Below are 10,715 nucleotides of genomic sequence, written 5' to 3' on the forward strand. Positions count from 1 at the left end.
TTTTCATGGCATTTTCATCCCGAGGATGTCATTTTTTTATCTATACTAGAGGAGGCAGTTTTTAAGTTTAGCATGGCAAAAGGAAAATCTTGATCATTCAATTTTTTTTTAAGTTATAACATGGCAATTTAAAAATAACTTTAACTGGGCGTTTTGGGTCTGGGGTCGCGCTGGGCTCGCCTGCTGGCGAACGAGCGAAAACGGTCGCCGGGAGCTGCTCCTGGCGAACGATTCCTTCGTTGGTTCTCTCAAAAAGAAAAGATTCCTTCGATGGTGGTAGCTCCCCGGCCATCGAACGCTAGACATAAGGGTTCGTTTGAAAGAGAAAAAACTCGCAGGATTACCCTTTTTTTGGATAAAGGGCACTTTATTGAATCATAATGAAGCATACAATCATAATGAAGAAACGCTCGACCTCTGAATAGTTAAGATACATATAGCCAATATAAAAAAATAAAACTCACATCAGCAAAAAAAGCAAAGTTATAAAAGACGGAAGCTATGCCTTGGCAGAGAAGCAAGAAAAAAAATCCTGAAGCGATCAAACACCGATAGACGATATACAACAACGAGCATGGACACCAACTATCACTTGACAACATAACGATCACGAAAAGATTCTTCAAAAGCAACGTCTTCAAAGAAAGAACGACACACAAGCGCCACAATCGTCAGATCCAACCTTCAAAAGCCAGATCATGAGTTTTCACCCTCAAGTTCATGTCCAAGCAAACTTGAAACAATACCATCAATATGGTAACAACGCAAAATCTTCGCCGTTGCAAGGTATAACCAAGTAGGACCAAACCTGGGGTTTCACCCCGGAGCTCAAGACAACGTACTCTAGAAGCACCACTTGCCTCCATCCCAGCAGCAGCCCATCGTCGCACACACGATGAAATCTTTGATGAGGGAGGAATTTCCGAAGCACCGCCCGAGATATTTCAGCGCATCCCTTGTCACAGGCCATGCGTTTTTTTTTTGTTGAGAATTGTCACCGGCCATACTTTTTTTTTGAACTTACTGACAAGGTTTGATGTCGACTGGAAATTAACCTTAACCATGGTATTTAATTGCGTATTGTGCAATGCCGCGCAATCCGTCGCCATCTTACCCATTGGTGTGTACGTTGTTGTGTGTCCATTTTCCATTGCCGGGCGGCGAGAAAATAAAATAAAACAGTCGCACCATAAAAGAGGAAAATAGCGACGGGATGGACCGTGGACGTTCAACGGTCTTGGCGCGCGTAGCAGTAAAAGTAGCGACTGGATTCCCAGATCGCAAGTTCCATGAGCAGGGAGCAACCATGGAGATCTCGCATCTCGCGTACGTGCTCCTCTTCCTCTTCGCCGCCGTCGTACTTTATGTCCAGCGCCGCCGAGCTTCTCCGTCGAGAACGGCCAACTGTCCTCACCCGAACCCCGTCCTGGGCAACACCGTGGAGTTCATCCGCAACCGCGGGAGGTTCTTCGACTGGTACGCCGACATGCTGCGCGCGTCGCCGTCCAGCACCATCGAGGCGTGGGGGGCCCTGGGCGCCAGCCACGCCGTGACCACCGCCGACCCGGCCGCCGTCGACCACCTGCTGCGCGCCAGCTTCGCCAACTACAACCGCGGCGCGCAATTCCGCGCCGCGCAGTCCGACCTCATCGGCGACGGCCTCTTCGGCGCCGACGGCCGCCTCTGGATCCTCCAGCGCAAGCTGGCGTCGTACGCTTTCTCCTCCCGCTCGCTACGGCGTTTCACCGAGGACGTCCTCGCCGTACAACTCGGCCGTCGCTTCCTGCCGCTCCTCGATGCCGCCGCGGGGTCCGGTGAGGCCGTCGACCTGCAGGAGGCGCTGCGTCGGTTCGCGTTTGACAACATCTGCTACGTCGCCTTCGGCGTCGAGAGCTCCACGCTCCTCGAGTGGGGTGACCCCCGGCACCAGGCGCTCTTCGCGGCGTTCGATACGGCCGTCGAGATCTCCTTCATGAGGACGTTGACGGCGCCCACACCGGTGCGGAAGCTCACGAAGCTTCTCAACATCGGCAAGTCGCGCCGGCTCCGAGAAGCCGTCAGCGTCATAGACGACCACGCCATGTCCATCATCGAAGCCAAGGAGGTGAGCCAGAGAAACGGCCGCGATGAGGGCGATCCGGACCTGCTCTCCCGGTTCATGGCGGCCATGGACGAGGAGGACGGCGGCGGTGAACTCGCCGCCATGTTCCCCACGCCGGAGGCCAAACGCCGATTCCTGCGGGACGTGGTCGTCAGCTTCGTTCTCGCCGGCAAGGACACGACGACCTCGGCCCTGACGTGGTTCTTCTGGCTCCTCGCCGCGAACCCGCGGTGCGAGCGGCGCGTCCACGACGAGGTTTCGCGGTCGCCGGACGGCAACGTGAAAGGCATGCACTACCTGCACGCCGCGATCACCGAGGCGATGCGCCTGTACCCGCCGGTTCCCTTCAACGGGCGGGTAGCCGTCGCGGACGACGTCCTCCCGGACGGCACGGCGGTGCGCGCCGGCTGGTTCGCCAACTACTCGGCGTACGCGATGGGGCGGATGGAGAAGCTGTGGGGCGAGAACTTCCTGGAGTTCGCGCCGGAGCGCTGGCTCGGTGACAGCGGCGAGTTCGCGCCAGTGGACGCGGCGCGGTATCCGGTGTTCCACGCCGGGCCGCGTGCGTGCCTCGGGAAGGAGATGGCCTACATGCAGATGAAGACGGTCGCGTCAGCCGTCCTTCGGAGGTTCAGGTTGAACGTGGTGGCACCGACGGCCAGCATGGACTCGCCGCCGGCGTACGAGATGACCGGCACGATGAAGATTAAAGGCGGGCTTCAAGTGCAGCTCAGGATGAGTGATGCTAACAAGTCTTCGTTGGCCACATCGGCATCTGGACAAGAAGTGGACTAAACGTCATCCCCGCACATCAAATGCGACCAGTAATTACGGCTGGACTTCTGGGTTTGTCCTTAGTCAAACATATTTAAGTTTGATCAAATTTATGAAAAAATAAATTTCAACGTCTTATATTTAGGAATGGAGGTGGTAGGAGATTGAAGTAGGTCTTGGCATATAAACTTGAATTACTAGATGAATGCTCCGAACGTCTTATGAAATATATTTCTGTATCATATTTATTAGATTATGTAGGTCTTGGCATATAAACTTCAATTACTAGATGAATGCTTCGAACGTTGTTGTGGGAGTTTGTATGAAATAAAATTGTGCTGGTTTAATCAATCTAGCTAGTGTGTTTATGGTTCCTACTATATAGTAAGATAATTTGTTTATCAATATTTTAATTAAATTGATAAATGTATCTTCCATGTATAAGTTGAAAATTGAAGCAAAAAATAATAATATGGGTACATGCATCGGACTATTCATAGTGGGAGTAACATAAGTAGTACTACATCCGTCCTGATTTATTAGTCCTCCTTGTAGTTTGGGTCAAACTTGACCTTTGATTTAATTATTAAAAATAAGTTATATACCCCAAAAATAATATCGTTAGAAATTTCTTTCAAATATGAATCAAACAATATAAGTTTTGTGACATACAACTTATAATTTGTTAGTCAAATCTACGGTCAAATTTAGGCACAAAATACGAAATTGACCAATAAATGCGAACAGAGGTAGTAACATGCATGCCACATAAGCAAAAGTAGTGATGTCATAAGTAACTAATGAGTAATGAGAAGAGAGACAAATATAGTGACATAAATATGTTATCATCACACAACGCTTTCGAATGCAAAATGAGTTTACAAAGTAATAAATAAATGTCTGTATGTTGTCATCCCCATGACACTACCCACTATGAAGGTAGTATGTTACTTCCCACTATGACTAGCCTTGCTTTCTTTCGTGTATGTTGCATTAATGCTTGCATGCTTTAGTTTTGAGGTAAATACACCATAAGTCATAGAACTTGCACGTGACGGTCAGTTTGGTGCATAAACTTGTAAAATACGTGTTTCTGGTCATCAAACTTGTCCTTCCGTTCATATACGGTACTTTCTAACATATTCAGCCGTATCATGTGCACGCATGGCGTGCCAACGTGGCAGGGGCCCACTGTCAGCAGTGGGTAATCCACGTGCACTGTTTTTTTCTTCAGAAAGCATCCTTGCATTTTATTTATTTACACAAAAACTCCTCAAATAAAATGCAAAAACTAGCCCGGCAGTGGGAGTTGCCACGATTAGTCTTGCCTAGATAGCCACTTGACATCCTTACCGTTGACGTTTATAAAGCACAATTAGCTTTATATAATACAAGCCATATGAGTTAAAATAGAAACCAAAACAAGAAAAGGGGAAGGCACCGGTTCGAACCTATGACCACTTATGCTCGCCGCGTGTGCAAGCACCAACCATCCGGCCACAATGAGTTTCAAAAAAAAAAGTCAGCCACAATGGCATTTAATTAGATAAACACTATTTATCTTATGTATTTTTCTTTCTTTTTTCTATTTAAGAAAATTACTTATATTCTTGATAAACATTTTGGACAAATCAACTACATTTTTGTTTGAATTCGTGTACGTAATTCTAAAATCTAGACAAAACCAAATGTAGTGCAGAATGAGTGTATGTAATTCTTTTGGACAAATCAACTAAATTTTTGTATGAATTCGAATAATTTTACATAAAAATATGTAGATAAAAAATATAGTGTAGAGTGAATGTACGTAAATTCTTCTGGACAAATCAATGAAACTTTTGTTTGAATTCAAATAATTTTAAATTCAAAAATCTAGATAGGTCAGAATGAATGTACCCACATTTTTTGGACAATTGAACTAATTTTTTGATTGAATTCGAATAATCTAGATAAAAGAAAATATAGTTCCTAATGAATATACGTCAATTTCTTTCGGACAAATCAACTATTTTTTTAAATTCGAAAATCTATATAAAAAATTATATGTAAAAATTATGTACATAATTTTTTGGACAAATCAAATATTTTTTGTTTGAATTCAAATAATTTAAAATTTAAAAATATGGATAAAAGGTAATATAGTGCACAATGAATATACACACTTTTTTGGAACAAATCATATTTTTTTTGGTTTTAAATCGAATAATTTGCAATTTGAAAATCTAGAGAAAAGGAAATATGGGTCAGAATGAATGTAAGTATTTATTTTCGGAAAAATCAACTAATTTTTGTTTGAATTTGAATAATAATCTATATAAAAGAAATATATTTCGTAATGAATGTACCTAAATTTCTTTTGAACAAATCAGTGGAAAGTTTGCTTGAATTTGAAAAAATTTAAAATGGAAAATCTAGATAAAAGAAAATATGGGTCCCAATGAATTTACGTAATTTTTTGCTGAAAAATCAGATAAATTTTTTGTTTGAATTCGAACAATTTTAAATTTAAAATCTAGATAAAAGAAAATGTAGTGCAGAATGAATGTATGTAATTTTCTTTTGAACAAACCAGCGGAATGTTTGTTTGAATCTGAATAATTTTAAATTTGAAAATCTAGAGAAAAGAAAATATATTCATAATGTGTACTTTTATCCAAGAGGTGATACACCTTAGTAGTCCAAGTGAAACAGCAAGCATGATTAGTTTGGGTAGGTCGCTAGCGCCATTACAATAGGTAGCTTGTTCGAACTCGCTTCGTCCCATTTTTTCCAGCCCAATATATTTACAAGGTACACTGACAGATGGGACCCAGCGGGCAACTATTGTTGGAGTTCTTTTGTACAAAGTAAAAAAAACGAGGGTGTTTATGCAGAAAGAACATCACGTGCACTAGCCACTGACAATGGGCCCTGGCCACACTTGTGTGCCATGTAGGCAGCGAATACACACACGTACGAGAAATGTGACCGTATTTGCATGCCCGCGCAAGTTTGATGATCAAAAATACGTATTTTATAAGTTTGTACATCAAACTGACTGTCACACGCAAGTTGTAAGACTTCTAGTGTATTTACCTCTTTAGTTTTCTTTCCAGATTAAAACACACTTTAGGCGTCAATTAATGCTTGCATGCATTGGTTACTCACGGGTAGATCAGATGGCTATGTAAACTGTTGTAGTACATTCAACGACCAAATTCATATGGGCGATGTGGCTAAAGGAGAAGGGAGAGAATTCTTAGTAGTGGGGGCTAGCTTCTTAAATATACTAGATGATATCCCCGCGCGTTGTTGCGGGAATTTGGAGCACCGTGTATTAAGATTATGTAGTGAAAAATAATGATAAATTGTAAAAAGATATATACATATGTTTACTTCAACAATTGATTATATGATATGAAAAATCAAAAAATAACTATATCATAGAGTATCTTCATATTTACGTAATTAGAATGCATCGCCTTTTTGCGGACAAATATAAATGCATCATTAACATGAAAACAAATGCGTAGAACATATTTTTTTCTTGAAGTTGCATGGAACATAATGATGCGAATTCCACCCTAACATACCCAAATCAGATCAGAAGCCTGATATTTCATAAAAAATAAAGCCGAATCAAGACTAAACAGAAAAGCCCGAAGCCTAGATGAGGCCACACAAAAACTACTAACATGAAAGCTTGCCAAGTTATCCTTTATAGGATTGCCTAAAAAAATCCGTTATTAGGAACAAAGCCCTTCAAAAGCGTAAAAATAATAATAATATAATGTACCGAAATCCTGTAGCAATACATCCATAAATCTTAATTTGCACAGGACCATCAGCCAGATACCAATTGCTAAAATATGAAAGAAGAGCGTGCACATATATATGCATCTTTCTTGTGGACGACATGTATGCATCTCTCTCGCAAAAAAAGAAAAAGATATGTATGCATCTCAACTCCAAAAAAAAAGACATGCATGCGTCCGCGTGCATGCTATTCTGCATCCATCCGGTGGGCTTGTGCTCCCCATGTCTATCACGAGCCGTTTGAAAGGGGTGCGGGGGCGGACGGTAAATGCTGCAAGACCTCCCAGAGACAGCAAGACGGGGCGCGGTGCTTGATGGCCATCGCCAGCTCCCAGCTGCCTCAAACCGACCATGCGGCGCTGGAAAACTTTGTCGTGCCGTTGCTGCAAGCCGGTGTCGGGGACGGAGGCATCTCCTACAAGTATCCTAGACAGAGATGCTGCAAAGTGAGCACACGATTCTCAGCCACTCCTATTTTGGATCACAGCAGTCAGCACCCACCCAAGCCGACTTCAAAAATTCAGATATAAAAGATAATGAAGAAAGAGAAGCCAATCCACCTATTGCGGATGAGATGTTTTCGGGGCGTATGACTTCGGCCATCGGAGCCCCCGCTGGGAGTACTGATCGTGGGGCTCCACACCGGCATTAGCTAGCGCTCATGTCTCTGGTGGCGATGGCCTCAGAAGGCTTTGGCCGGTGGCCACGCAGTATATATAAAGAGGGAAGTAGAAAGGATCGGGAAGACCATGGTGTGAAGATTTACTGCCCACTGTGGAGATTTTAATGGAAGGGAGACGAAGGAAACATCCAACGAAGTGGCACGACGGTGGCACTAATAACTCCCCGGGCAAACGGTGAAAATACAGTTTTATGATGTGGAATATTGCATGTCAGAGAGAGGTCGATTAGGTCTACGGTGCGTTTTGGAGACGGACGTGGATCGTTCCCGCTCTCCTCCCTGCTCCATGGCGGCTGGAACCCTAGCCGCCGTTAGGAGAGGCCATCTTTCCGCGCCGTCCTCCGGCGGCTCCCCTCAGCCGACGACCTCGGTCGTCGGTGGTGAGGGGAGTCGCCGGATCCACGCGCGTGGATCGTTTTCACTCCCGTGTAGTCTAGGTTTTTAGGCTGTTCGTCGTCTTTGCTTCGACGGCGACGATGACGGCGCTGAATAAAGATTCTTCGGATCCTTCCCTGACGAGGCCATCGGCCCTATGGTTGGGGATGGATTTGGAAACCAGTCTGTTCAAGCAAGGATGGTGTGGCGGCGGCGGCATCCTCGTGGTGGACCTGTGTCCTCGGGCTCCGTCGTTGCGACGATGTTTGGTCCAGCGTCGGCGTGGAGCTTGGGAGGTAGTCCAGGAGGGGATGCAGATTGTGGTCTGCATCGACGACATCTGAAAGACGGAACGTGTGCTGGGTTCGTGGTTCGTGGATGGCGGATATGGTTTCCTCCTTCGGCGTCTTAGTCGTGGTGGGGTGCCAGATCTGGAGTTCGATGGTGTGTCCGGGGTGTTGCCCCGGTCTGATTCGTTCAACGGCAATGGCTTCACTTTTGGTGAGCCACCTTGGAGGTCGCAAAGCTGCATATCAGCGATGGAGCCGCGTCGAGCTCGGGTGAGGAGGTGACTCATCATTCTTTTCTTCGGTGGCTGCTGTGGTGGTGCTGTAGGCAGGTGATGAACGTTGGTGTCAAGCTCAGAGATATTCTGCTATCTTTTCAATTTTGTCATGTCGGTTTTTACGTGACTTACACTTTGTTCTTTGTAATATGAATGAGACACATATTACCATGCAAAAAAAGAGAGAGGTCGATTGGTATTCAGAGAGCTGAAAACAAAATGATGATGCGGCGTCATGTATGTGTAGAGTTGCTGATTTGGCTAGATTGATGAGGTGGATACCTTGCATGTTAAGAGAAATAGGATAGTGAGGATGAACTATTTAAGTATTATAGATTAGATTGGTACATAGCAGGTATGAATTACTGCTAGCGAGGTAGATGTGGGTCCCTGTAGAAGCTACTGTATGTGCATAGACGATACAGATTTCTCCATATCAAAACTCCTTTATTAATCTAACTTTTTTGCAAGGTTATTTTATTAATTTGACTGTTGATGAAATAACAATAAAAGAGTTCAAGTCCACGTCTATGAAATAAAGATGCACACAATCCAAATAGACACAACACCATAACATGTCCAAAATAAGTCCGTCTGTTCTGAATTATAGGTTCGGCCTGTAGAATCAGCAAAACCAAGGCAGATCTCGTGTTTACAAACTGCCAATTAGCACACACAATTTGCTTGTTATTAATTTGATTAAGACCACTCTCGATGCTTAGCTCTTAGCATGATTTAATAGACAAAAATTCTGAGGTGTCACAGTAATTAAAAAAAGATGAAAGTTGTATGTTAATGGAGATATGGTTCGGACTTGATTTCTATATCTAGTAAAATTAGGTCTCCGATCCGATGCGCGCTCTCTCTATTTTTTCCCCCTCCTTTCTGTCCAGAAATAGGCAATAGTGTTGAGATGCAAACATAAACACAAAACCAACGAAATGTAAATATCACTATACAACACCTAAGAGAAAATGAATTGAGGTGATTCTCTGTAAGAATTTTTCACCACATAGGATGATGTGTTAAGAGTCAGTGCGTTGGGAGTGTCCTAAATTGCTCAATAATTGTAGTACACTTGACGCCTTTTCGATCCTCACACAAAAAACTAAACCAAAAACTTAATTCTTCTTCCCTAATGCTAACCATTCCCCTCGCATGCAAATGCTTGAATGTAGTATAGTGCGGAGATGGGGTTTGCATGTCCATGCATGCTGAATCACAAAGTGACAAATACTAGTAAAACTAGTGAGACTGACAATCTCACTATTTAAGTTGGAGACCAAGAAGTTCTCTGATTGTGTTTAGGTGTTGACCATTGACTGTTGTCAGGGGCTCCACTGGACTGATATCTTGAATCTGAACTGAGTGAAATACGTGTTGTGTGTTGCAAATTTTTGCTCTTCAAGGCCCAAAATCTCCTATAGAGGGAAGCAAAAGCATGAAGATTTCCAGCGCCATTGCCAGGGAGTTCTTGTTGTAGTCATAGGTTCTGCACTCAATTATTTACTTCCTTGTTAATCTTTCTTAGTTACATTTTATTTGTCTTTAGATTTCTTCTCAGCAATCTATAAAAAATTCAAAAATAACAAAAAGATTTAAATTCCAGCAAGTAGTATCTTCACTTTTCTTAGTCATGATAGATTCTTAGCCTCGCACTAAAAGGTTTCATGTTGGTTGTGGGGATGTGTGAGGAGAGGGGAATTCAGAATGTTTATTTTCTCATGTCACTAAAATTGATTATCCTCCCTCAACTTTGCCCTCAGATATTTGAAAATTTGTCGAAGGGAAATACTCAAGTTATAGGGGATATGGAACATATCTTTACTTACCCTCACCCGCTCCCCTTACAGGAAATGCTTTCGAATTAAAAGACATGAGTGAGGGAGAGAACAAAATATATGTTTTAGAAACTTTGAAGATTGTGTTTGGTCCCCTCAATAGAGTAGCTCAGGAAATATTTTGGCATTATAAAGTCCCTCATGGAAACCATGCGTAAGGGCATATTTATCCCTAAGTGGTTTTGGTGATTGATGACAATGCTTTTGCGGACTAATCGTGTGCATTGAGCATTTCAGATATCTCATGTTTAGGCACAAGACGATTCGTTGCCCCTCGGAGTCTAGTGAAGACGGAGTTTTCCCTACGTTTCTTTTTGGTGGATTTGAGTCGTAAGAAAGCCGTATTATTAAGAGGGGGTCCGCTTTGGAAAGGTTTGGGTGGAATCATCACGTACACGTCTGTTCCTTTTGCACCACCTTTCCTTTGGCTCTTTCGAGCATCCTCCGGTTTTCCCTGTCTCTGCAAAATGAAGGACTCCTAGTGTTTTGTGCTGGGGCATGCGGTAGTACTGCTCATGGGAGCGGTAGTACCGCAGGCCCTTGCGGTAGTACCGCTCCACGTGCGCGGTAGTACTGTGGCCT

The 10,715-nt window shown here is 43.7% G+C and overlaps 1 protein-coding gene across 1 annotated transcript; it reads left to right on the forward strand.

Moving 5' to 3' along the window:
* Positions 1-1,032: 1,032 nt before the first annotated feature.
* LOC123181843 (cytochrome P450 94A2) lies at positions 1,033-3,226 on the forward strand. The gene has a single exon (XM_044594240.1). The coding sequence runs from the start codon at positions 1,214-1,216 to the stop codon at positions 2,894-2,896; it is 1,683 nt and encodes a 560-aa protein (XP_044450175.1). The 5' UTR covers positions 1,033-1,213; the 3' UTR covers positions 2,897-3,226.
* Positions 3,227-10,715: the final 7,489 nt, after the last annotated feature.

This window comes from Triticum aestivum, chromosome 1D, assembly GCF_018294505.1.
Source record: "Triticum aestivum cultivar Chinese Spring chromosome 1D, IWGSC CS RefSeq v2.1, whole genome shotgun sequence".
In the NCBI taxonomy this organism is placed as follows: Eukaryota; Viridiplantae; Streptophyta; class Magnoliopsida; order Poales; family Poaceae; genus Triticum; species Triticum aestivum.